At 45.3% G+C, this 27,468-nt stretch overlaps 1 protein-coding gene across 2 annotated transcripts; it reads right to left on the bottom strand.

The window, feature by feature from the left end:
• Positions 1-48: 48 nt before the first annotated feature.
• LOC142391523 (solute carrier family 22 member 13) lies at positions 49-27,468 on the bottom strand. Of its 2 annotated transcripts, none has more exons than XM_075477352.1 (10): positions 27,008-27,468; positions 24,948-25,045; positions 24,696-24,850; positions 18,223-18,391; positions 18,041-18,143; positions 17,768-17,907; positions 4,242-4,453; positions 2,198-2,306; positions 1,883-2,128; positions 49-1,788 (listed from the first exon to the last, which is right to left on the bottom strand). In XM_075477352.1, exons 1-10 carry the CDS (start codon positions 27,242-27,244, stop codon positions 1,701-1,703), a joined length of 1,557 nt encoding a protein of 518 aa, XP_075333467.1. In that variant the 5' UTR covers positions 27,245-27,468; the 3' UTR covers positions 49-1,700. The 2 variants fall into 2 exon arrangements, with proteins under 2 accessions (XP_075333467.1, XP_075333468.1); XM_075477353.1 differs by having other exon boundaries at positions 1,698-1,788; positions 1,883-2,124.

A 27,468-nucleotide genomic window follows, 5' to 3' on the forward strand; every position in this document is an offset into this window, starting at 1 on the left:
AATGCTTCAGTAAGTTGAGTCGTCTTAAGAAAAATAGATAAAAACAGAGAAATTCATGCAAAAAATAGTTTAATCAAGAAACAGAATTAGATTTATTTATTTTTTTTACAGTTGAATTAAGTGTGGGATATAAAAATATTTATAAAGCATCATGTTTTACAAACTGATCTTGTATCACGCTTAAAGGTGCAGTTCCGTGTTTGTCCTGCAGAGGGAGCTGTACCTGCAGGAGTTGAATCTGGCCCGACTGGATCAAAAACAGATTAAATTCATATTCACACAACATTACTGAAGCAGTGTGGGATCATGTTGGCAGAGAACGGAACAAAAGGCAGCCCACATCCAAAGAAGAGCTTTGGGATGTCCTTCAAGAAGCCTGGAGAACTATTCCTGAAGACTCCTTAAAGAAAGGACAGAAAGCTCGTCTGAGAGGGTTCAGGCTGTGCTGGAGGAGAAAGCAGCTTTACTCTTTACAGCATTTACAGATAAATCAATGCACCATTCTTCTGTTTTTCCTGACAACGTTCCACTCGCAGTCCTGTTATCGGCAGTTTCAGCCCTGCATGTAACGGCTGCTTCAGTCACAAAACTCCTTTCATGTCATGGTTCCCGTTGGTTTATTCTGTCCTGGGGGGGTCGTTGTGTCCACCTGACTGTCCTTTGGCAGCTTCCCGTTGGTTTATTCTGTCCTGGGGGGGGGCGTTGTGTCCACCTGACTGTCCTTTGGCAGCTTCCCGTTGGTTTATTCTGTCCTGGGGGGGGGCGTTGTGTCCACCTGACTGTCCTTTGGCAGCTTCCCGTTGGTTTATTCTGTCCTGGGGGGGCGTTGTGTCCACCTGACTGTCCTTTGGAAGCTTCCCGTTGGTTTATTCTGTCCTGGGGGGGTCGTTGTGTCCACCTGACTGTCCTTTGGAAGCTTCCCGTTGGTTTATTCTGTCCTGGGGGGGCGTTGTGTCCACCTGACTGTCCTTTGGCAGCTTCCCGTTGGTTTATTCTGTCCTGGGGGGGCGTTGTGTCCACCTGACTGTCCTTTGGCAGCTTCCCGTTGGTTTATTCTGTCCTGGGGGGGCGTTGTGTCCACCTGACTGTCCTTTGGCAGCTTCCCGTTGGTTTATTCTGTCCTGGGGGGGCGTTGTGTCCACCTGACTGTCCTTTGGCAGCTTCCCGTTGGTTTATTCTGTCCTGGGGGGGTCGTTGTGTCCACCTGACTGTCCTTTGGCAGCTTCCCGTTGGTTTATTCTGTCCTGGGGGGGTCGTTGTGTCCACCTGACTGTCCTTTGGCAGCTTCCCGTTGGTTTATTCTGTCCTGGGGGGGTCGTTGTGTCCACCTGACTGTCCTTTGGCAGCTTCCCGTTGGTTTATTCTGTCCTGGGGGGGTCGTTGTGTCCACCTGACTGTCCTTTGGCTTCTTGGCTTTGCAACACGATTAACTGAGCTCTGCTCTGGCTGCAGCGCCTGTAAAACTGAACTAACGAGCAGAGACTGCTCCAATGATCCCGGCTTTGAGCAGAAACTGCTCTGATAAATGGTGACCAAAGGGGGGGACGGACGGTGCTTTTCAGTTCAGTTTATTCTCACAGTGATTAAAAACAGAACAAAACGGCCTCAGAAACCCTCTGAGCTGCGGATGCTTTGGCTGGATGAGGCAGAATGTCCCGTCTGCTGGGCTCTTTGGTCGGATTTAAAAGGGTAGAAACGGCTCAGAGAAAGGGTGTGTTGGATGTGTGAGCCTGGTCCTTCTCTGGTGGGAGGGGCTCCGTTTTCTCCACCTCACTGCCTCCGGGCTTCCTGAAACCACACAGGAACATGAATTAAAAGACCAACTCCGGTCCTCTCAGTGAGGATTGTGGAGCAGCTGGAATCTGAAACGGGATCTTCTCACCTCCAGAAGTGGTTCACTCTGGGCGGGTGGAGCTTAGGCTGCCGGCGGCAGTCCTCCAGCGAGTCGGGCAGCGGGACGCTGCTGGTCTCCGGCAGCAGCGCGCACAGGCCGCAGCCCACGATCGGTCCGCTGCTGTACACCACCATAGCGGCCAATGAGATGGCTCCGTCGGGGCTGGGGGGCACGAAGGTCGTGACCAGACAGCCGAGCCGGAAAGACAGGTTGACCAGGGAAATGCAGCGCTGTCTGGAAATCAGTGACACTCAGCCACAAAGCGGCTAACGTCTGCACATGCGTGTCGGGGTGTTTTCGTACCTGACGCAGGTGGGGAACAGCTCGATGCTGTACAGGATAGAGATAAAGATGGCCGCCAGGATGCAGAGTTTCCCCAGCAGAGCCAGACTCATCACCAGCATGGGCTCACCTGCAACGACCCCAGAAAACCCTGAGCTGCTGGACACGGAGGGCTTCAAAAACCACGAAGACAACCAGTTCTGCAGCTTTCTAACTGCGAATGTTCAACACATTAATTCTGTTCTGTTACACAAATGTTAGCTCGTGTTAGACAGACAGAACATCGACGTTTAGCAGTAAAAAAGTTCAATAAAGTTGAGTCCAACATGGGCTGTGTTCCAAACCGCATACTTCTCCTACTACTCCCACTACTCCTACTAACTTTAACTTTTTTTAAGTTCCCGGATGCATACTAGATTCTCTGAAATGTTGGGTATGCATCATGAGGTTACTACTCATACTCAAACTACCCAAGATGCAACGTAACGTGACGTCGCCGATCGTCATTTCCTGTCAAAACGGCAGTTTCAAGCTAGCTACAACGAAGGTAGGTTCACTTCCTGTTTTCAAAACAAAAGCACCAATTGTATGGTAATGGCTTTCCCTATGATAAAAGGCAACGGGTATTTTATTTTGTGAAAATAACAGGAAGTGCGTTGTACACTGCGGCTAGCTTTAGTAGCGCCGAATTCGTGGGAACAAAATTGTAAACAGCCGGTACTTTGTCAGGTTTTCAACACGTTGGGGATCTAAATGACTACTTTCTCGCCTGAAAATGTTTCAAATGTTGCTAAAGTTTACAGAGTTTAGAGCTTAAGGGAAATCAGCTTCAGGCCGGCTGATTTCAGCTCGGGCAGGAGCGAAATGCATTGTGGGTAAACGCTCTGCATACTGTCTGATCGATGCAGAATGGAAGTATGCAGTTTGGAACTCAGCCCTGGCCTCCTGTCCTCGTATCCTGAGCTGAAGGAAGCACTGAAGCTCTTTAGCTTTGCATTTGAGGAGTTCAAACTTATTTTATTTAAATGATCATGTCTGCCACTTCAATACTTTTGGGTCATTTCCCTCAGTGAGGAACCGTCCTACTGAAAATAGACTGGAGCATGTGGGCCTTTGCATCCCAAAATACAGGAGGACACACTGGAAAAAAATGCCCCTCTGAAAATAAGTAAAAAAACAAATAAAAGATGTTTTTGCTTGAAATAAGCAAAATAAATCTGCCAATGGAACTCGTGAAAATCGGCTTGTCAAGATTTCTTGAAATAAGATGTGATATTTAGGACTTTTGAGATAAAAGTGATCTTGAAATTAGCTTAAAAACCTCTTCAAATGTCAAAAAAGCTTGTTTCATGTGAAATATGATTCAAAACAATTTGTTTTCAAGACTTTTTCATTTAACAAGATATTCCAGATGTATTGTATTAAAACAAGTCCCTATATCTGGCTGAAATAGTGCTTGTTAGGCAGTTGTGTCTTATATTAAGTGTAATGAGATATTTGGACTATAAATGAGACAAATATACTTGGTAAGACTTGATTTTTTCCAGCGTTCATGTTCAGATTAATTTCTGCAGCCAGTGGAGCGCCTCAGCTCGGCCCCGGTCACCGTTTAACCGGCCTCGCCCTGAAGGTTAGACCCAAGCTGTGCGTGTTCACTGCAGAAATCTCCCAAATCACCATGGCAACAGCAGGTGAACACATACCCTCCTGCTGTGAGCCGTCTCCCAGGAGGTCTGGACAGTTTCAAAGGCAGCTGCTGGCCCTTTAAGAGGCTCCTTCGCTGTGATTGGCCAGCTTTGGGAGGCCTGCCCAGAGGCAGCACCCAGTGTTTGTGACCCGCAAAATCCATAAAAAAATTAGCTTTTAGCCAAAGAAACATTTATCTATTCAAAGATCGAATAAGAAGAAGAGCATCGGACGTCTTTTAGTGGATTCTAACCACGTTGAAACTCCTCAATCAGAGATGTTTAAGAGAAAACAGTTTAGGGTGCTAACGATGCTAGTTTTATTTAGCAGCTTCATGAGTGATCTGTGGAAGTGCACGTGCAGACGGGCCTCTGCTCACCGTTGTATCTGGACAGCAGCAAAGACGAGAAGCAGGCAGCGCCGCTCAGGAACAGGGCCAGCATGTTGATTGGCCGACGGCCCAGGCGAATCAGCGGGACCAGCAGGCAGGGAGCCTCTGATAGGCCGGAGAAGAACTGGGCGGCGTAGACGCCCACGCCAAACGAGCCGATGTTCATGCAGATCCCGTAGTAGGTGAGGGCGGAAGCAGCGCTGTGGGACGATCAGGGGACACCAAAACAATAGGATAAACAGATTAAAGGGACAGTTCGCCTCTTTTGACATGAAGCTGTGTAACATCCCATATCAGCAACATCATTTCTGAACATCTTCTTACCCCCTGCTGCGTCCTGTGAGCAGAGTTCCAGCCTCGTTTTGGTGCTGATGAAGGTAGTCCGGCTAGTTGGCTGGGGTTTAAAAAATAAAGCGTCTTGCTTCTCAGAACAATATGCGTTCAACAGAGTAAAACATTTGCATCACAAAATGGTTCTCCAGGAAAAAGTCAGACCTCACAATCTCTTGGCCCTATTTTCTCTCCCTTCGTATCACTGCCTGCTGTGTAGACCGAGCAGCAAACACCGTCTTTCCTTTTGTTTCCTTTTGTTTCCTTTCCTTTCCTTCTCTTTTGTTTCTTTCCTTTCCTTCTCTTTTGTTTCCTTTCCTTATCTTTCCTTTTCTTTCCTTTCCTTATCTTTCCTTTTCTTTCCTTTCCTTCTCTTTTGTTTCCTTTTCTTATCTTTCCTTTTCTTTCCTTTCCTTATCTTTCCTTTTCTTTCCTTTCCTTATCTTTCCTTTTGTTTCCTTTTGTTTCTTTCCTTTTCTTTCCTTTCCTTCTCTTTTGTTTCCTTTCCTTATCTTTCCTTTTCTTTCCTTTCCTTATCTTTCCTTTTGTTTCCTTTCCTTTTCTTTCCTTTCCTTCTCTTTTGTTTCCTTTCCTTATCTTTCCTGTCCTTTCCTTTCCTTTCATTTCATTTCCTTTTGTTTTCTTTCCTTTCCTTCCTTTCCTTTTGTATCCTTTCATTTCATTTCCTTTTGTTTTCTTTCCTTTCCTTCCTTTCCTTTTGTATCCTTTCGTTTCATTTCCTTTTGTTTTCTTTTCTTTCCTTCCTTTCCTTTTGTATCCTTTCGTTTCCTTTCCTTTTGTTTCCTTTCCTTCTCTTTTGTTTCCTTTCCTTATCTTTTGTTTCCTTTCCTTCCTTTTCTTTTTTTCCTTTCCTTCTCTTTTTTTCCTTTTCTTATCTTTCCTTTGGTTTTCTTTCCTTTTGTTTTTTTCCTTTCCTTCCTTTCCTTTTGTATCCTTTCGTTTCATTTCCTTTTGTTTTCTTTCCTTTCCTTCCTTTCCTTTTGTATTCTTTCGTTTCCTTTCCTTTTGTATCCTTTCGTTTCATTTCCTTTTGTTTTCTTTCCTTTCCTTCCTTTCCTTTTGTATCCTTTCGTTTCCTTTTCTTTTGTTTTCTTTCCTTTCCTGTCCTGTCCTTTCCTTTCCTTTCCTTTCATTTCATTTCCTTTTGTTTTCTTTTCTTTCCTTCCTTTCCTTTTGTATCCTTTCGTTTCATTTCCTTTTGTTTTCTTTCCTTTCCTTCCTTTCTTTTTGTATCCTTTCGTTTCATTTCCTTTTGTTTTCTTTCCTTTCCTTCCTTTCCTTTTGTATCCTTTCGTTTCATTTCCTTTTGTTTTCTTTCCTTTCCTTCCTTTCCTTTTGTATCCTTTCGTTTCATTTCCTTTCGTTTTCTTTCCTTTTGTTTTCTTTCCTTTCCTTCCTTTCCTTTTGTATCCTTTCGTTTCATTTCCTTTTGTTTTCTTTCCTTTCCTTCCTTTCCTTTTGTATCCTTTCGTTTCATTTCCTTTCGTTTTCTTTCCTTTTGTTTTCTTTCCTTTCCTTCCTTTCCTTTTGTATCCTTTCGTTTCATTTCCTTTTGTTTTCTTTCCTTTCCTTCCTTTCCTTTTGTATCCTTTTGTTTCCTTTCCTTTTGTTTATGTGCTGTGCAGACCGAGCAGTCCCCTGCTTCTGAGCAGGAAACACTGTAACAGGCGCGGCTGTCGGCAGCAGGCAGTGATACGAAGGGAGAGAAAATAGGGCCAAGAGATTGTGAGTGTAGGACCTATTTCTCTATTTCTAGTTAAGTCTTAGAATTTAGATTTATTTTATATTATTTGCTTAGTTTTTGGTTGATCATTTTTTGTTTAATTTGAGTTGTTTAGGATAAATTGGTTTGTAATTAATGTAATTAAGTTTTTGTTTGGGAAATGGGCGTTTCACACATAAATACTTGGGTTTTAGGGAGCTCTGGATGCACTTGGGTGGTCACATGGTTTTTTACCAGTTCTCAGTTCTCAGTCAGTCAATCGGTGGGGCAAGCAGGCAGAAAGAGCAGGAATCAGAGCAGGAATCAGAGCAGGAGAGGCAGGAAGGGATCCTGGGAAGCTGCCATGTTCTGTTGTGCCTGTAAACTCGGAATAAAACCACGATGAACTGCATTTTTGACCTTTTTGGACCTTTCTTACTGCGTAAACCAGAAACCCTGAAGTGCGTCAAATGACTATTTGAGTTATGTTTAATTTTAGTTTGGTAACCTTTAAGACAAAAGTTTTTTTTTATTATTTTCATAGACAAATAGTCACTACAGTGAGGTCTGACTTTTTCCTGGAGAACGATTTTGTGATGCAAATGTATTACTCTGTTGAACGCATATTGTTCTGAGAAGCAAAACGCTTTATTTTTTAAACCCCAGCCAACTAGCCGGACTACTTTCGTCAACGACAATACGAGGCTTCACAAACGGAGCACTAAAAAAGTAGACCCCTCTGGTCAGTTTTGGAGCATGATGGGGGACGGTGACCTTTGGACAGTGGTGGGCCGTCAGGGCCTGCAAAGCCTTCTCTGCTGGCCTAAACAACATCTTAAACAAAATAAAATGAACATCTGTTTGTGATTTTCTTAATTATTATTTTATTTAATTTCATATCTTACTATTTTATTGTCTGTCCGTTTCCTTTCCCCTGGCTGCTCTGCTGCCAGACGTGTATTTATATATTGACGCATTTAACCAATCACATTTCAGCTATCATTGGTTGCCAGGCAAACAAATCTGCCGGGCGGCCAGAACAATCGGGTCTGCTGGCCCTGACTACATCTAGAATGTAGAAGACAGCGTAGCCAACCCCGAACCAATGTTATTAGACTGTCTGACGGCCCCCAACAGCCCATTGCAGACGTAGGTGGTCTGATTGGCTCTAAGCAGACATACGGAAACGTCATTTTAATCACATTCGATGATTGGGTAGATTTGGACATGACGTCTGATGCTACAAAAAAATACATTAGTGCTAGTGCTAGTCGAGTTATTGAATTCACGAATATTGAGGAGCTTTTATAAGATATAGTTGAGTTATTAATAAACTATTAATAATAATAATAATAATTATTATTATTATTATTAATAATAATTAATATTAATTTCCGTTTTATACAAAAAAAAAAAAAAAAAAAAATCAATGGCTGAAGGAGGAGGAGAAGTTAATTTGGTGGCAAATTTATTGTTGCAGCCATTTGCCCGGAGGACTTTTACTGAGAAGCTCACAAGTAGATTTGAACATTTTACTTAAGAATATTGTAATATGATGTCATTGATGGTTTTATGAATCACGTTGCTGTCGTAGTTTTATAGGCTTTATTAAAGCTGCCGTCTGCAACTTTTTGTTAGTCATATTAGCTTGAACTGTCATGGGATTCTGAAAGGAGAATATTAAATAGGCTGTTTAGGAAAAATCCCGAATTCTGCAGCTCCGTCTGAAGCCTGTAATCGTGCTCCCGGCTGTTTTTAACCAATCACGTTAGGTTTATTATTAATCTATTATCTGAGCAGAACAGTCACCAACCACGTCTTCCATGCTGAGCGTGAGTCTGCCCCCAGCTTGTGTGCGCGCACACTGGTGTGAACTCACGTGCACAACCTCGTCCACAGAGGGGGAGGGACCTGAAAGTTGTATCGGTTCGAATTTTCCCACTTTAGACTCGGAATTTTGAAAACCTGCTGACGGCAGCTTTAAGGGGTGGATTCAGTGGCGGTTGGTCAATAGAGGGCGCTAGAGCGCCGCCCCTCCCGTGAATCAACCATAACAAATATAAAATTAATTATACATTTGTACATTGCGTTTTCACTCGTGCAATGGTGTGATAGACTCTGCTGTAGGCTACATGCCACTGCCAGCAACCATTAAAGGCTTTCGACTTTAAGCTAGGCTTGCTATTTGCTATTGGATATAAAGCCCTCCTCCAGGTGGTCGCCGGTAACACTGGAGTCTATGAGAGCTAGCAAACTTTTTTTACCGCGAACAAGCAGAGGCAGCTTTTCATTGGCGCATGAAAAATTGATTCTAGTTCGCAGCTCTGTGCGCCCAGACCAATGGCAGAGTTTTCCTTATTTTTAATCTTAACGTGATTGGACAATTCATCGAATCAATCACGTCCATCAAGCGAGCATCCGAGGAAGCGCCGGGCTCTCGGGGAAGAAGACCACAGACAGTAGGATTGCTGCAGAGGTGAGTCTCTGTTGTACAAATTAGTTGTTGTCCATTTTTCAGTGCAGTCAAGTCAAGTCAGCTTTATTTATATAGCACATTTAAAAACATCAGAATTGATCCAGTCTTCTATATTAGTCCTCAAAACATTAGACACACCTACCTTTTAATGTGGTCTTTGTTTTTCCTGAATATTTGTACATTTTGCAATAGAATGGGAAATTCAGAACCATCATCCCTCCCTACTATTATGTTGTGGTTATGGTGTAACATATGGTCTATTCTAATCACAGTAGCCTATATTTCTTTATCTATTCTGTCCCAAAACTCTTTATTTAAGGTCAACAATATCCAAAGTATCTCTCTAATTGTATTAATACTTGAACAATGGTCTAGTTTAGGTGGTTTTTAGGATTTGTGTGTCGTGTTCTGATTGTGAGGTGCTATTTGACCCGTCACGCGCAACTGTGCCCCCCCCAACAAATTGTATCACCAGCCGCCACTGGGTGGATTTGATTCAGACAGAGCACCGCTGAAGGGTTGCCAACAGTCCCTTGAAATACGGAATCGTCCCGTATTTAGGAACAAAAGTACGGTTCTGTATTGAGCTGAAACGGGACACAATTTTGTAAAAATGCAGGAAATTGCATCTAAGAAATGCAAAATTTTGAATTTGAATTTTTCACGTGGGGGGGGGGGGGGTGTCAGCTTCACTCCGCTCTGGCTTCAAATGCTGGATAATTCTGAACAAACCGAGCAGGAGTTTTGATGTTGTGGTGTTTTAAGAACTCAACTAATTATTAATTATTCATTAAGAACTCAAACGTTTCACCTGGTTGGGTTTTCTGGACTTTTTGTTGAGAGATCAATATGTTTCTGAAGGTTTAATTGGAGAGTTTCCTTAGTTCTGACCGGCCGTGCATGTGCACGCTGTGATGTTCTGACCGGCCGTGCACGTGCACGCTGTGATGACCTTTACTCTGGTTTGAGGTGATTCTTTGTGCTCATGAAACTGACTTTTGTCCCTTTTTTTTTGTCTGGATCCCAGAGAGAAACGTCACCAGAACGTTGAGTTTGTGGCGATTTGGGATTAAATGTGGAGGTTAATCACTCTGATCATACCTGATAACACAGGAACAAACCCTGTGGGAGGAGACGGAAGAAGACATTTGAGATGAGAAAGGGAATTCATTCAGCATTTGTCTTTGGGGGGTTTAAGAAGTGTTGCTGTTGCTCAGCTTAGAGCCAAATAAAGCAGGAAATGCTGTGATCTCCACTTTCTCCTCATCTACCCTCGCAGCGCAGACTCACCAGGAGCCTTAAAAGGAGGCTGGTTATCGGTTTTCTATGCTTTAACATTTAGTCTTTGACTCCGGTTTCCATCCCTGATTATCAGTTAATGATAACGCCTCTGCTGCATGTGCAAACTGTTGCATAACGGGAGCTTTTGTTGGCCAAGAGGAGCCAAAGGTCGCTGATGATATAATGCTGATACATTCCTCTGGTTGTTTATTTGTCGTACAATCCTTCAGTCATCCGACAACCTGAGAGGTCCTCTCAAGCATCAGGACAAGAATAAAGGAGTTCTTTGGATTTAAGCCTTGTTAACGCTGGAAATGAAAGTTTCATAGATATTTAACTTATTTAACTCTTATTTATCTTCTAATGTTTGACAGAAACCTGTAAGTTTTACAGGTTCGTTAAAAGAAAAACAAGTTATAGTCTGATTTTAAATATCTAGATGTTATTTAGGCATATTCACTTTGTCCTGAACATATAAATAATCTGGAAATAAACGTCTTTAATTATAAAAGTTTACAAATAGGATTTATTTCTGAAATACTACAGGAAGATAAACTTTAGCCTGGAGAACAGTCAACATCACCTCATTGTTATAGCATGATTAGATTATTTAACTAGAAATGCACTCAGAGAGTGCAGACCTCCGCCAATGAAGCTTTGTTTTAGAAGCGCTTTTTTTTTAATCCACCCATATACTGTAGTGAATGGTCTGAAACGATTAACGTCGTAATCCACCACGTCCGAGAGAAAGCGATGCGTCTGCTTAAACTTGTGCATAGATTCAGCTGGCTCGTGTTCCGATTGAAAAGGTTTACAAAGTTAAGATGCTATCTTTCAGATGCCACTTCTCACAAACGGCTTCCATTTGTGTTTACCTTCCCCCCTGCGCACCCCCTCCTACCCCTCCCTCAACGACAACAAAACAACCAAGCCCCGCACAACCAAGCCCCGCCACCTTGTGGCAGGTCGCAAGATTGCAGCGAACAGACAAACATCCAGACATCCAGACAAACCAACATACTCGGGCGATCACATAACCTCCTTGGCGGAGGTAATTATGATATATTCTAAATACTTTTCTTTTTAATTATGGAAAGGGAAAAGGGTCATAATTCAGTTGCTTTGCCATCCGCGGTGTGTTTGAACAGGTTTTTAACAGCTGGTGAATTGGAGTGTTTTTCACCCGATGAGGAAACGACAGCAGCGGACCTCACGTTTCAGGGTCTGATTCTGGCTTTCTGCAGTTTTTCTGCAGCCGACTCCGACCTGTGAGATGCTCAGGTGTGAAAGAACCGGGGGAGGAGCGAGATAAAGCTGCTCTGGAAGTCAGTGGGGTCACATGGCACTGAAAGGATCAGATTATTGGCTAAATTACAATAAGACTGTTATTAAATTCATGTAGACACCTTAGTCTACATGAACAGTCTAATGACATATGTCTGAATACAGACGGTGGAAAAATGTCAGTCTTAGTTTTACTGGATCATTTGAATAAAGCTCCAAATCTGAAGCTTGAGTTTTAAAACTTAATCACATTTTAACTACTGATTTTATTTATTGTTCTTATTTCTTTCTTTTTTGTTTAAAATTTAAATCATGCTTTTTATTTCTACTGTTTTAATGTATCTGTAAAGCACTTTGAATCACCTTGTAGTTGAATTGCGCCGTACAAATAAACTTGCCTTGCCTTAGTCTGACTAAGAATGGGATCGGATCGGATTATTGGCTAAATTACAATAAGTTATTATCATCAAATCAAATCAAATCAAATTTATTTATATAGCACATTTCATGTACAAACAATTCAAAGTGCTTCACACAAAATAAAAGCTTTGCAGCAGGGAGTGGAAGAAGCATTAAAGTACATAAAAGAATATAAAGAGAAACAAATAAAATCATTTAAATGAATTTAAAAACAAGCAACAGTCCAGATAAGTTCAAAGATATCGTGCAGATTTCATGCATAGACACATGAGAACAGAAATGTCTTTAACCTGGATTTAAAAATGTCTCCATTTGGTGAAAGTTTAATCTCCACTGGCAGTTTGTTCCACTTGTTTGCAGCATAACAGCTAAATGCTGCTTCTCCATGTTTAGTCTGGGTTAAGTTCATGTAGACACCTTAGTCTGACTAAGAACTGGATCAGATTATTGGCTAAATTACAATCAGACTGAGTTATTAAGTGCATGTAGACGCCTTAGTCTGACTAAGAATTGGATCGGATCGGATTCAGACCCCGAGATAACTGGGTTGAAAGTCTCTCTAAACCTGCTTGTAGACGCTGAAGCTCGTGGTGAATCAGACTTTGCGTTCTGCGCATGCTCCAGATGTTTTCCCGGGGTCGTGACCCGGAAGTCAAAGGAGACGATATTCCTGTTGTTGTCGCCTTACCCTTTCTCAGCTCAGTCTGATTGTAATTTAGCCAATAATCCGATCCTTTCAGAGTCATGTGACCCCACTGAGTGCTTAACTGAGTCAAACTGGAAGGATACTCATGGTTTGGGTTTTCTGGGTTTTGTAGTTTCCTGGTGTTTAATCATGACTTTCATCATTTGTAACTCTGTTTCTGATCCTGATCTGGTCATCAGCTCCACTCGTTCACCTGTGCCAGGTGTCCCAGCTGCTCTCTGATGACTTCACAGTATTTAAGCTCTCTGGTTTCAGATCCTCCTCGGTCTCCCCGGTCAGCTCATGCTCATGTTTAAAGTCCTGGTCAGGCTTTTGCTTCTCCTGCCTTTGGATCCTCCCGCCAGCTTCCACCCACCCTGAACCTTGAATCTTCTTGAATCTTTGGTCAGAACATGCAGCTCAAGCTGCTGAACTCTCTGCTTTCAAACTGTCACCATCTCTGTCCAAGCAGACGCAGAATTCATAAGAAGTCAATAAGTTTTCATCATTGTTCGATATCAAACAATTTGGAGAAAACACGATGAAATCCCTGAATGTTTGACTCATTTCTAAGCGTTCCCGTGGCCTTGTTTCTGAGCACAGACAGTTTGTAACAGAACAGATCGTGGCGTTCCTCTCAGGTTTGCTTTCTCTGTAAAAGAATTAGAAAGAATTTCTCTGCAGCATTTAGCTGTTATGCTGCAAACAAGTGGAACAAACTGCCAGTGGAGATTAAACTTTCACCAAATGGAGACATTTTTAAATCCAGGTTAAAAACATTTCTTTTCTCATGTGTCTATGCAGGAAATCTGCACGATATCTTTGAACTTATCTGGACTGTTGCTTGTTTTTAAATTCATTTCAATGATTTTATTTGTTTCTCTTTATATTCTTTTATGTATTTTTAATGCTTCTTCCACTCCCTGCTGCAATGCTTTTATTTTATGTAAAGCACTTTGAATTGTTTTGGACATGAAATGTGCTATATAAATAAATTTGATGTGAATAACTGATTGATTATCAGTGAATTGAAACCTTACACCGGAGTGCATCAGCAGGATTTTATCCAGGCTGCAAACAACCTGCAAAGCCAACTAATTCTGATAATTCAGGTGTGACTTTTAATTTCGTAACTGGGTGAAAAACCTTTAAATTCATTGGCTGAGGCTGCGGGCTGCACGGTGGAGTGATGGTGAGCACCGCCGTGTGCACGCGGGGCTCCTCCCACCACCAAAACATGCGCACGCATGTAGAGGCTTGATCACGCTTTTAAAAAAAAAAAAAAACCTGAAAAGAGAATGCAGGAGAGCTGAACGTAAATGGAGGAAAACAAAGCTTCAGATTCACTATGAGCTATATAAAGAAAGCCTGCGTAGTTATAACAATGAGCTGTGCAAGGCCAGACAGCTGCATTTATCTGAAATCATTAATAAGAATGTCAACTGTTCTCAAACTCTGTTTGCTATGGTTGAAAAACTCACAAATCCTCCTAAACAGTCAAACCCAGACCTCCTCTCCACTGAGAAATGCAACGAATTTGCCAACTTTTTTAGCCAAATCAAAACAATTAGACAAAACATTAACGCAACACAGACAAACAAGAAAACTAATCTATGTCTAAAACCTAGAAATAACTCTGACGTTATGTCACAATTTAATATTGTTGATTTAAAAATCCTAGAGGAAACAGTTCGGCAGCTGAAATCAACAACTTGTTCTCTGGACATAATACCATCCGACTTTTTAAAAACTGTTTTTACCTCAGTAGAAAGTGATCTCCTACGAATAGTTAACAGCTCACTGGCATCAGGCATTTTTCCCAAGTCACTAAAGACAGCTGCCATTAAGCCGCTCCTAAAGAAGAGAACTCTAGATGCCTCTATGATGAACAACTACAGACCTGTCTCTAACCTCTCTTTTATATCTAAGATTATTGAGAAAGTTGTATTTAACCAGCTCAACGACTTTCTGAATGAAAGTGGGAGTCTTTAACTTTCAATCAGGCTTCAGACGTCATCACAGCACTGAAACAGCTCTGGTCAAAGTGTTAAACGACATCAGGTTGAATACTGATTCTGGCAAAGTCCTGGGTATCTGCACATTTTTTATCAACAAATTTAATGACTTTTAAGACCTTTTTAAGACCTCTAAGAATAAAAAATTAAGACCATTACCACGGCAAAAATATATATAAAAACTACACTCTAGGCTGTTCGGTTAAACAAAGCCCATTGTATTTTAGCAACATGCAAACAGTCAGTGCATATTTACAAACATAAAGTGCATGTCAGGCAACTGCCTTCTCAATAATACAACAATACTGCTGTAAATAACATACAAACAGTGTGTAAACAAACTGCTGCCAGTTGTTTGTCTGAGGCTCTGAGCAAAATAAATTCATAATTTAACCTAATTTTCGAGTTATGTCTACTGTGCCTTTACAACTAGCAAAACGATTTTACTACCCAAGTTAACTTAAACCAGAACTTTGGACAACTCGCGTGAAGCACAGACTATGGACAGTGACTTTGCAGCATAAACCACACGACAAAATTTAATTTCCTTCGGGATTAATAAAGTATCTCCAATCTAATCAAATAAATAAAAACGAGCACAGACCGCTCATACAGTCAATGGCACGTACCCATAAAAAAAAATACACACTCACACACACATCACACAACCTGACTATCGACTGCTAACAACCATGATCAGTAACCCACACAAACCCAGACACATAATGGCTCGGCGGCCAGCAATCGGATAAACCAATGAAGTGAATCAATCCTGTGAAAGAATGAAAACAAGTGAATGAAACCTGCACTCACCCATTATGAAGTTAACTCTGCCAGCCCCATAATCTTCCCCCTGCTCAGCCAACTCCTTGACGTCGGGTATGGTTGGTAACGTTACTGCGGCTAGCATTAGCAACTAGGCTGCTAGGCTTGCTAAATCGGTAAGCATTAGGCTACTGAAGAAAGCTAGTCTTTTTAGCTACGTTATATTATTATCTTTCTTCTAGGCTATAAGTTAACCTTTGTTTACGGCCACTGGCCCTAACCTAAGCTGTCAAATCACCGGAAGTTTTCACCGGAAGTACTGGCGCACACACAAAAGTTCGAACGTCAACGGTCGCCATATTGTGCACAGAGCGATAGAAAATCGTCTCTCCATATATGTACATATCTTTCTTTCATTCCGCACAGATGAAATTTAATGCCACTCTTTGAAAATCGTCGAAATTTAAGACATTTTAAGACGTTAAAAAACTTATTTTTTATCTAAGACTTTTTAATACTTTTTAAGGATCTGCGTAGACCTTGTCAGTCCTGGTTCTGTTGGACCTCAGCGCTGCGTTTGATACTGTAGATCCCAGAATCCTGTTGTACAGGCTGAAAAACTGGGTTGGACTTTCTGGAGCGGTCCTTAACTGGTTCAGGTCCTACTTAGAAGGCCGGAGTTATTTTGTTACAATTGGCAGCTATGAATCTGAGCGAGTGGCCATGACTTGTGGAGTCCCCCAGGGGTCAATTCTTGGACCTCTTCTGTTTAACTCGTATATGCTCCCTTTGGGTCAGATATTGCAGAACTTTAACATCAATTATCACAGTTATGCAGACGATACACAACTTTATGTGTCTCTGTCACCATGGCGACTGCAGCCCAGCAGACGTACTGTGTCAGTGTCTGGAGGAAGTAAACACCTGGATGAGAGAGAATTTTCTACAATTAAATGAAGACAAAACTGAGATCATTCTGTTTGGTAGCAAAGAGAAGAGGGTCAGCGTTGGTAAATATCTTGAGACTCGGGCCCTTACAATCACTGACCAAGTTGGTAACCTCGGAGTGTTGATAGACTCAGATCTGACTTTCAGCAGCCACATCAAAGCTGTCACCAAGGCAGCTTTTTACCATCTCAGAAACATCAGCAGAATTAAAGGTTTCCTCTCCCAAACAGACCAGGAGAAACTCATCCATGCATTCATCTCCAGTAGACTCGATTACTGTAACGCTCTTTTAACTGGACTTCCCACAAAGAGCATTAAACATCTGCAGCTCATCCAGAACGCTGCTGCTGGAGTTTTAACCCGGACTAAGAGATCTGAACACATCACAGCAGCTTTAAAATCTTTACTCTGGCTTCCAGTCAGTCACAGAATAGATTTTAAAAGCCTGCTGATGGTTTACATCTGTGATATGTTCAGAGAATATAAAGCCAGCAGAGCTCTTGGATCCAAGGACTCAGGTCAGCTGGTCCAGTCCAGAGTCCAGACTAAACATGGAGAAGCAGCATTTAGCTGTTATGCTGCGAACAAGTGGAACAAACTGCCAGTGGAGATTAAACTTTCACCAAATGTAGACATTTTTAAATCCAGGTTAAAGACATTTCTGTTCTCATGTGTCTATGCATGAAATCTGCACGATATCTTTGAACTTATCTGGACTGTTGCTTGTTTTTAAATTCATTTAAATGATTTTATTTGTTTCTCTTTATATTCTTTTTTGTATTTTAATGCTTCTTCTACTCCCTGCTGCAATGCTTTTATTTTATGTAAAGCACTTTGAATTGTTAGTACATGAAATGTGCTATATAAATAAATTTGATTTGATTTGATTTTGATTTAAACACCATTTAATAGATGCCAAGGGGGCGCTAAACGGCCGCCCTGCGGGGTTTAAATGGTGTTTAAGTAGAAGATAGGCTTAAGAACACATTGGCTGTGTTCGGAACTGCATACTACATACTGCATCCCACGAATTCGGCGCTACTAAAGCTAGCCGCAGTGAGCAACGCACTTCTGGTTGTCAGAGCAGGTGCGCGGCTCCCTGAGCAGGTGCGCGGCCCCCTGAGCATGTGCGCGGCCCTCTGAGCAGGTGCGCGGCTCCCTGAGCATGTGCGCGGCCCCCTGAGCAGGTGCGCGGCCCCCTGAGCAGGTGCGCGGCCCCCTGAGCAGGCGCGCGGCCCCCTGAGCATGTGCGCGGCCCCCTGAGCAGGTGCGCGGCCCCCTGAGCAGGTGCGCGGCCCCCTGAGCAGGTGCGCAGCCCCCTGAGCATGTGCGCGGCCCTCTGAGCAGGCGCGCGGCCCCCTGAGCATGTGCGCGGCCCCCTGAGCAGGTGCGCGGCCCCCTGAGCACGTGCAAGGCCCCCTGAGCAGGTGCACTGCCCCCTGAGCAGGTGCACGGCCCCCTGAGCAGGTGCACGGCCCCCTGAGCAGGTGCACGGCTTCCTGAGCAGGTGCACGGCTTCCTGAGCAGGCGCGCGGCCCCCTGAGCATGTGCACGGCCCTCTGAGCACGTGCACGGCCCCCTTCCTACCTCAGATAGCTCATGATGAACAGCCGCAGCAGGATGGTCGGGTGCTTCAGGTGGCCGATGTCGCTGGGGGCGGGGCCTCCAGGTGCTTCTACCTGAGCCTCGGTGGCCTTCTGCAGGTCGGACCAGGCCGAGTCCAGCAGCTGCAAACAAACAAACAAACACAAACAAACTCCAGCTGGTTTATTCATCTCTGCTCTGTGACACATTCACACCGAGGACCAGGCAAAGATCGCCCGGTGGATGATTAAAGGACCGCTCGGCCGTTAATCTTACCTGGTCCAGACACTGTTTGTCTGCAGAGCTGTTGCCGCGGTAACGCTCCAGGACATCCATCCTCTTCCGTAACAGCAGCCAGCGAGGAGACTCCGGGATGGACCTTTAGAGGCAGAGACAGGGAAATCCTGGAAAATCAACTTTTTTTAACGTGCTGGGAGCGTGGAAGGCGGCGAGCGTACAGGTAGAGCGGCAGGCACACGAGCTGCGGCAGCCCCAGCGTCAGGTGGAGGTGCATCCAGGTGGGGCTGAGCCACGCCAGAGGAGCCCCGCCCATCGTCCCTAAGCTGAAGCAGAAGGGCAGGAAGGCCGGCGGCCACAGCCGGGCGGCGGGGAGCGTCCACTCCACAGCTGCACAAGGAAACAAAACAGTTGCACAGGGTCAGAGGTCAGAGGTCAGAGGTCACGATGCTTAGGAACACTCAGCAGGGTCAGAGGTCAGAGTTCACGATGCTTAGGAACACTCAGCAGGGTCAGAGGTCAGGAGGCCACGCTGCTTAGGAACACTCAGCAGGGTCAGAGGTCAGGAGGTCACGCTGCTTAGGAACACTCAGCAGGGTCAGAGGTCAGGAGGTCACGCTGCTTAGGAACACTCAGCAGGGTCAGAGGTCAGGAGGCCACACTGCTTAGGAACACTCAGCAGGGTCAGAGGTCAGGAGGCCACGCTGCTTAAGAACACTCAGCAGGGTCAGAGGTCAGGAGGTCACAGGGTCAGAGGTCAGGAGGTCACGCTGCTTAAGAACACTCAGCAGGGTCAGAGGTCAGGAGGTCACAGGGTCAGAGGTCAGGAGGTCACGCTGCTTAAGAACACTCAGCAGGGTCAGAGGTCAGGAGGCCACGCTGCTTAGGAACACTCAGCAGGGTCAGAGGTCAGGAGGCCACGCTGCTTAGGAACACTCAGCAGGGTCAGAGGTCAGGAGGCCACGCTGCTTAGGAACACTCAGCAGGGTCAGAGGTCAGGAGGCCACGCTGCTTAGGAACACTCAGCAGGGTCAGAGGTCAGGAGGTCACGCTGCTTAGGAACACTCAGCAGGGTCAGAGGTCAGGAGGTCACGCTGCTTAAGAACACTCAGCAGGGTCAGAAGTCAGGAGGTCACGCTGCTTAAGAACACTCAGCAGGGTCAGAGGTCAGGAGGCCACGCTGCTTAGGAACACTCAGCAGGGTCAGAGGTCAGGAGGCCACGCTGCTTAGGAACACTCAGCAGGGTCAGAGGTCAGGAGGCCACGCTGCTTAGGAACACTCAGCAGGGTCAGAGGTCAGAGGTCAGAGGTCACGATGCTTAGGAACACTCAGCAGGGTCAGAGGTCAGGAGGTCACGATGCTTAGGAACACTCAGCAGGGTCAGAGGTCAGAGGTCACGATGCTTAGGAACACTCAGCAGGGTCAGAGGTCAGAGGTCACGATGCTTAGGAACACTCAGCAGGGTCAGAGGTCAGGAGGTCACGCTGCTTAGGAACACTCAGCAGGGTCAGAGGTCAGGAGGCCACGCTGCTTAGGAACACTCAGCAGGGTCAGAGGTCAGGAGGTCACGCTGCTTAAGAACACTCAGCAGGGTCAGAGGTCAGGAGGTCACGCTGCTTAAGAACACTCAGCAGGGTCAGAGGTCACGCTGCTTAAGAACACTCAGCAGAGTCAGAGGTCAGGAGGTCACGCTGCTTAAGAACACTCAGCAGGGTCAGAGGTCAGGCTGCTTAAGAACACTCAGCAGGGTCAGAGGTCAGGAGGTCACGCTGCTTAGGAACACTCAGCAGAGTCAGAGGTCAGGAGGTCACGCTGCTTAAGAACACTCAGCAGGGTCAGAGGTCAGGAGGTCACGCTGCTTAGGAACACTCAGCAGGGTCAGAGGTCAGAGGTCACGATGCTTAGGAACACTCAGCAGGGTCAGAGGTCAGGAGGTCACGCTGCTTAAGAACACTCAGCAGGGTCAGAGGTCAGGAGGCCACACTGCTTAGGAACACTCAGCAGGGTCAGAGGTCAGAGGTCACGCTGCTTAGGAACACTCAGCAGGGTCAGAGGTCAGGAGGTCACGCTGCTTAGGAACACTCAGCAGGGTCAGAGGTCAGGAGGCCACGCTGCTTAGGAACACTCAGCAGGGTCAGAGGTCAGGAGGTCACGCTGCTTAGGAACACTCAGCAGGGTCAGAGGTCAGGAGGCCACGCTGCTTAGGAACACTCAGCAGGGTCAGAGGTCAGGAGGCCACGCTGCTTAGGAACACTCAGCAGGGTCAGAGGTCAGGAGGCCACGCTGCTTAGGAACACTCTGCAGGGTCAGAGGTCAGGAGGTCACAGGGTCAGAGGTCAGGAGGTCACGCTGCTTAAGAACACTCAGCAGGGTCAGAGGTCAGGAGGTCACGCTGCTTAGGAACACTCAGCAGGGTCAGAGGTCAGGAGGTCACGCTGCTAAGGAACACTCAGCAGGGTCAGAGGTCAGGAGGCCACGCTGCTTAGGAACACTCAGCAGGGTCAGAGGTCAGGAGGCCACGCTGCTTAGGAACACTCAGCAGGGTCAGAGGTCAGGAGGTCACGCTGCTTAAGAACACTCAGCAGGGTCAGAGGTCAGGAGGTCACGCTGCTTAAGAACACTCAGCAGGGTCAGAGGTCAGGAGGTCACGCTGCTTAGGAACACTCAGCATTTCTGAAGAAATTTTGATGGGTGCTAATCTACTGCCCGCCCAATAAAAAAAAAAAGTTTAGTTTAGTTGAAGTTGAGAGCCTCGGGTCACATATAAACTTTGAATGAGGTCTCTGTGATGTCGTATGGCTGAGTTATGAGGCCTCCAAAACAGGGCATTTTTTGGCATTTTTGGCTCGTTAAGTGCTTTTCAATCGATTTTCCCAAGACAGGTCTGCTGTAGACTGCCATGTCATTTTTATCAAGGTCCTGTTTTAAAAAAAACAGGTTTTTTAGCATTTTAAAATGCATTTTGGGGCTCGTTAAGTGGTTTTCAATCAATTTTCCATTGAATTTTGGGTCTCGCAGAGACCCAAAATTCCTAAGACAGGTCTGCTGTAGACAGCCATGTCATTTTTATCAAGGTCCTGTTTTAAAAAAAACAGGTTTTTTAGCATTTTAAAATGCATTTTGGGACTCGTTAAGTGGTTTTCAATCGATTTTCCCATTGAATTTTGGGTCTCGCAGAGGTCTCGCAGGTCTGATGAAGACAGTTATGTCATTTTTTTTATCAAGGTCCTGTTTAAAATACAGCTTTAATGGCATTTTCAAAATGGCCTCATTTTGTGCTTTTCAATCGATTTTCCCATTCAATTTTGCGCTTCTGCCAGTCCCTAAATGGGGGAGACATTTATGTCATTTTTATCAAGGTCCGGTGTAAAATACAGTTTTTATGCCATTTTAAATATGCTTAAGTGCTTAATGTTAAGTGCTTTTCAATGCATTTTCCCAATGCATTGTGGGTACTTGTGTAAAGGCATCTGGTAGGCCCAATATGGCTCCAAAATGGCTCCATCTTGGCTTTGCCCTCATAAGCAGTCTCTGGCTGTGTTCGAAACCGCCTACTACATACTACATACTTGAAAACGGCATACTGATCGATCAGACAGTATGCAGAGCGTTTACCCACAATGCATTTCGCTCCTGCCCGAGCCAAAATCAGCCGGCCTGTAAAAGCTGATTTCTCTTAAGCTCTAAACTCTGTAAACTTTAGCAACATTTGAAACATTTTCAGGTGAGAAAGTAGTCGTTTAGATCCCCAACGTGTTGAAAACCTGACAAAATACCGGATATTTACAATTTTGTTCCCACGAATTCGGCGCTACTAAAGCTAGCCGCAGTGAGCAACGCACTTCCTGTTATGCCGTTTTGACTGCTCTCGTCCCGTTAACGGAATTTGACCGTTCAAATGGCGATGGGCGACATCACGTTGCGTTGCATCTTGGGTAGTTTGAGTGTGACAAGTAACCTCATGACGAATACTCAACATTTCGGCGAATCTAGTATGCATCTAGTGTACATCCGGGAACTTAAAAAAGTATGACTAGTAGGAATAGTAGGAGAAGTAGGCGGTTTCGAACACAGCCTCTGTCTCAGCCCAGAGCAGGCTGTGAAGCTTGTTGCTAGGAGACAGCTCGTTAGCATGCGAGCAGCTCCAACTGACAGCGGCTCCAACTGACAGACACTATTACCTGTTTAAAATGGACTATTTCTGATTTTCGCCTACTTTCTCGAACAAACGGTCACAGCTCGAAAAGTAAATGTCGTATCCGAATCATTTTTGTACCGTGAGCGCCCCAAGGGACGGCCGAAGCCAGCGGTGTAATTTTCATTCGGCTACCAAGTCGGGCTCATTTGTAATGGCAGTTTTAAAATCATATTTAAACACTGATTTTAGGATTTTAGCCATTTATAATGGACGGAACGTCAGTTGGAGGGACACCACTCTTCGCTCAGAGGCAATTTGTGATCATGAGGTCACACTGCTTAGGAACACTCAGCAGGGTCAGAGGTCACGCTGCTTAAGAACATGTGACATATTACACGTCACATGTCATTATTTGTTGAACTAAAACTGACACAGAAGCAGTGAGAAACTATGTGAACCCTTCCTGCCAGCTGATGCTGATCAATGCTCTGATTAACTGATCATCAGTCAGTGTGAGCAGCTCCATAAAAGCAGGAGTTCTGTCAGTTTATTCAGGTGTGCGTTAACACGATGCCAAGGAGGAAAGACATCAGCAGCTGCTGCTGCCCATCAACCTGGGAAGGGTTATAAGGCCGTTTCCAAACTATCTGGAGTCCATTGTTCTACAGAGAGAAAGATTATTCACAGGTGGAAAACATTCAGGACAGCTGTCAATCTTCCCAGGAGTGGACGTCCCGGCAAGGTCACCCCAAGGTCAGAAACCCAAGAGCTACATCTCAGACTCTGCAGGCCTCAGTTAGCATGTTAAAGGTTAAAGGTCACCCCAAGGTCAGAAACCCAAGAGCTACATCTCAGACTCTGCGGGCCTCAGTTAGCATGTTAAAGGTTAAAGGTCACCCCAAGGTCAGAAACCCAAGAGCTACATCTCAGACTCTGCAGGCCTCAGTTAGCATGTTAAAGGTTAAAGGTCACCCCAAGGTCAGAAACCCAAGAGCTACATCTCAGACTCTGCAGGCCTCAGTTAGCATGTTAAAGGTTAAAGGTCACCCCAAGGTCAGAAACCCAAGAGCTACATCTCAGACTCTGCAGGCCTCAGTCAGCATGTTAAAGGTTAAAGGTCACCCCAAGGTCAGAAACCCAAAGAGAAACATCTCAGACTCTGCGGGCCTCAGTTAGCATGTTAAAGGTTAAAGGTCACCCCAAGGTCAGAAACCCAAGAGCTACATCTCAGACTCTGCAGGCCTCAGTTAGAGTGTTAAAGGTCACCCCAAGGTCAGAAACCCAAGAGCTACATCTCAGACTCTGCGGGCCTCAGTTAGCATGTTAAAGGTTAAAGGTCACCCCAAGGTCAGAAACCCAAGAGCTACATCTCAGACTCTGCGGGCCTCAGTTAGCATGTTAAAGGTTAAAGGTCACCCCAAGGTCAGAAACCCAAGAGCTACATCTCAGACTCTGCGGGCCTCAGTTAGCATGTTAAAGGTTAAAGGTCACCCCAAGGTCAGAAACCCAGGAGCTACATCTCAGACTCTGCGGGCCTCAGTCAGCATGTTAAAGGTTAAAGGTCACCCCAAGGTCAGAAACCCAAAGAGCTACATCTCAGACTCTGCAGGCCTCGGTCAGCATGTTAAAGGTTAAAGGTCATGACAGCATAGTTAGAAACAGACTGAACAGGTATGGCTTGTGTGGAAGGGCTGCAGGAGAAAGCCTCTTCTCTCTAAAAAGAACATGGCAGCACAGCTTAGGTTTGCAAAGCTGCATCTGAACAAACCACCAGACTTCTGGAACAATGTCCTTTGGACAGAGCAGACCAAAGTGGAGATGTTTGCTCATAACGCACAGCAGCACGTTTGGAGGAAACCAAACACAGCATATCAGCACAAACACCTCACACCAGCTGTCAAGCACGGTGGTGGAGGGCTGATGATCTGGGCTGGTTCTGCAGCCAGAGGACCTGGGCACCTCGCAGCCATTGAGTCCAGCATGAACTCCTCTGGATACCAAAGTGTTCTAGAGTCAGATGTGAGGCCGTCTGTCCGACAGCTGAAGCTGGGCTGAAACTGGCTCATCAACAGGACAAAGATCCCAAACACAGCTGCTGGATCAGGGGTTCACTTAGTTTCTCACTCACTGCTGCTACCAGCTGCTGGATCAGGGGTTCACTTAGTTTCTCACTCACTGCTGCTACCAGCTGCTGGATCAGGGGTTCACTTAGTTTCTCACTCACTGCTGCTACCAGCTGCTGGATCAGGGGTTCACTTAGTTTCTCACTCACTGCTGCTACCAGCTGCTGGATCAGGGGTTCACTTAGTTTCTCACTCACTGCTGCTACCAGCTGCTGGATCAGGGGTTCACTTAGTTTCTCACACTGCTGCTACCAGCTGCTGGATCAGGGGTTCACTTAGTTTCTCACTCACTGCTGCTACCAGCTGCTGGATCAGGGGTTCACTTAGTTTCTCACTCACTGCTGCTACCAGCTGCTGGATCAGGGGTTCACTTAGTTTCTCATTCACTGCTGCTACCAGCTGCTGGATCAGGGGTTCACTTAGTTTCCCTACCCAGGCTGAAGGCGCAGATGTTGATGCAGCAGCCGCAAACCGCCGTCAGGCAGCGCACGGCGAGGAAGAGGAGCGGCTGAGGAAGGACGGCGGGCACGAGGCCACAGATGGCGTGCAGGAACACGCAGACCAGCAGCACCGGACGCTTCCCGTACCTGGAGACACCAGAGATCAGACACCAGAGATCAGACACCAGAGATCAGACACCTGGTCGCCATGGGGACAGAACATGTCGGAGGCTGCGTGTCCTACCGGTCTGATATGGCTCCGCCCACCAGAGACCCCAACAGCAGACCGGTCATGAAGACGGGCTGACCATAAGGCAGCCAGTCCGTCCAGCCACACACTGACTGACACACAAACACAGGAACATATGTTATATATATTATATTATACTGTTAATGCAAATAAAACAGATTAAAGTAACAGAAATGTCACACATGTTCACACATGTTCCCAACGCAGAAGCAGCCTGAAGCCTGAACATGTTCAGTTTGTTGCTGTAACACAGACATCAGAACAATCTGCTCTGAGCTCCTTTATCCTCTAACACAGCCTGAATGCTCTCAGACGAGCTTTCTGTCCTTTCTTTAAAGGGACAGTTCGCCTCTTTTGACATGAAGCTGTGTAACATCCCATATCAGCAACATCATTTCTGAACATCTTCTTACCCCCTGCTGCGTCCTGTGAGCAGAGTTCCAGCCTCGTTTTGGTGTTGATGAAGGTAGTCCGGCTAGTTGGCTGGGGTTTAAAAAATAAAGCGTTTTGCTTCTCAAAACAAACTTGGCCCAACTTTCTCTCCCTTCGTATCACTGCCTGCCGTGCAGACCGAAGCGCAGAGCGAGCAGCAAACAGCGTAACAGGCGCGGCTGTCGGCAGGCGGCAGCAGGCAGTGATACGAAGGGAGAGAAAATAGGGCCAAGAGATTGGGAGGTCTGACTTTTTCCTGGAGAACGATCTTGTGATGCAAATGTATTACTCTGTTGAACGCATATTGTTTTGAGAAGCAAAACGCTTTATTTTTTAAACCCCAGCCAACTAGCCGGACTGCCTTCATCAACACCTAAACGCCTGCTGCATTACCCTTTTTTTTTCAGTATAAAAGCATTAACTTTTCTCACTTTTGTCCTGTGGGATCGTTTGAATCTTAACTAACTGCACATCAGTGTTTTTATTATGAACTTCACTGCAAAAAGAACAGTTTTATTACTCATGCAGCTAAAGAAATGGGAACAAATGATGCGTCTCTGTGACAGGCTGCTGGGAACAAAGTGCCTAAAGATCCAGTTTAAAACGGCTTCTTTGCTCAGTTGTCTGTTCTGTGTGGACACAGCACTGGTTCATCGCTTGAGTTAGGAGCCTTTTTCCTGCCTGAATGGTTCACAGCTCAGAGTTAAGTGGCTTAACAAAGAAAAAACACATTCATCTGAAGATGCTCAGGTACAAGGACTGGACTAAAGATGAGGGAAGAAGCAGAAAATGTCCAAAGAAGAACTCTGAAAGAGCTTCAGGAAGCTGCAGAACTGCTGATCAGGACACTTTAAAGGTTATAGAAAGTCTGGCTGCTGAAAATCAGACGGTAAAACAGGACATGTAGAGTCAGCTGCCAGGCAGCAGAGCTGGTTCTGTACAGCGTGTTATTTAGACTTCTTGGAAATACTGGGTGTGGGGGGGTGGGGGAAGGTAACAGTATGTTCAGAGCTGTCTGCCAAGTTTTAGACACATATTCAGCACAAAAATGTCCAGATTCTGCTTTAATTTTTTGCAGAAATGCTTCATTTACAGCCTCAGGTTGCTGATTAACCGTGTTAATATGTCCACTCTGTTATGCAACGTGCATGCTGCAGGCACATGTGAGAGGGCTGCAGCTCCTTCTGCTCTCCTGGCTGTTTCAGTGTTTACACTTCAAGTCAAAAATCATCCCGCAGCTGAAGTCAATCAGGTGTTAAATACAGTCAAAGTCTCCTTTTAAGTCTCCCAAATCTGAAGCTTGGGATTCAAAACTTAATCACATTTTAACTACTGATTTGATCTGCTTTTATCTATTGTTCTTATTTCTTTCTTTTTTTGTTTAAAATTTAAATCATGCTTCTTATTTCTACTGTTTTAATGTGTATGAATTGTGCTATCCAAATAAACTTGCCTTGCCTTAAGAGGAATAACCTGGTTAAATACTGGATCCAGGCTTCCACAGACAGGCTGCTACAGCTCAGATTTGTGTGGATAAAAATACTTTGTGTCCAAGCAGATAAAGAGGAGCAGAAATCTGAAATATTACCACAAATTCACTGATATATGTAAATTCCACTAACTTCTCTGCTCGCTGTGTCCGTCCTCCAATCAGCGTCGCCCTCTGAAACTTTCCCGCCTTCTGATTGGTTGCCCTCTGCATTTGGTAGCCAGGTTCCACCCCCAGAAGCGGTCCCGTTGTCAGGGCGACACGTTTCAGCAGCGACGGCTGCCGTGAAGATGTCGAGGAAAAACAGGAAAGAAGTGAAGAAGAAGACGAGGGAGAGGCGCCAGTAGACGGACAGCTGCAGCGGGGACATGGCCGCCTTTCTGTCGCCGGACAGACCCCACGTGACTTCCTGCCGGTTTGGACAACAACAATCCGAAGTTTTCCGAAGTTTTTCCGAAGTTTCCAGGAGCTCCGGACCGTCCGCGGCCGCTCAGGTGTCTGAACAGCTGCTGCTGTCACAGGATAGTTGTTGTCCTGTGAGGCAGGCAGCCTCACGTACACTGCGAACCTTCTGTCACTCAACTCTCCGCCTTC

The sequence above is a fragment of the Odontesthes bonariensis genome, chromosome 11, assembly GCF_027942865.1.
Source record: "Odontesthes bonariensis isolate fOdoBon6 chromosome 11, fOdoBon6.hap1, whole genome shotgun sequence".
In the NCBI taxonomy this organism is placed as follows: Eukaryota; Metazoa; Chordata; class Actinopteri; order Atheriniformes; family Atherinopsidae; genus Odontesthes; species Odontesthes bonariensis.

Excerpts from the sequence above, each read along its gene's own strand:
- LOC142391523 (XM_075477352.1), bottom strand. The coding sequence starts at position 27,244 with ATGTCCCCGCTGCAGCTGTCCGTCTACTGGCGCCTCTCCCTCGTCTTC. Across the intron at positions 2,129-2,197 it reads CTGTTCCCCACCTGCGTCAG|ACAGCGCTGCATTTCCCTGG; the intron begins GTACGAAAACAC and ends ACTGATTTCCAG. Across the intron at positions 1,789-1,882 it reads AGAGTGAACCACTTCTGGAG|GAAGCCCGGAGGCAGTGAGG; the intron begins GTGAGAAGATCC and ends GTGTGGTTTCAG.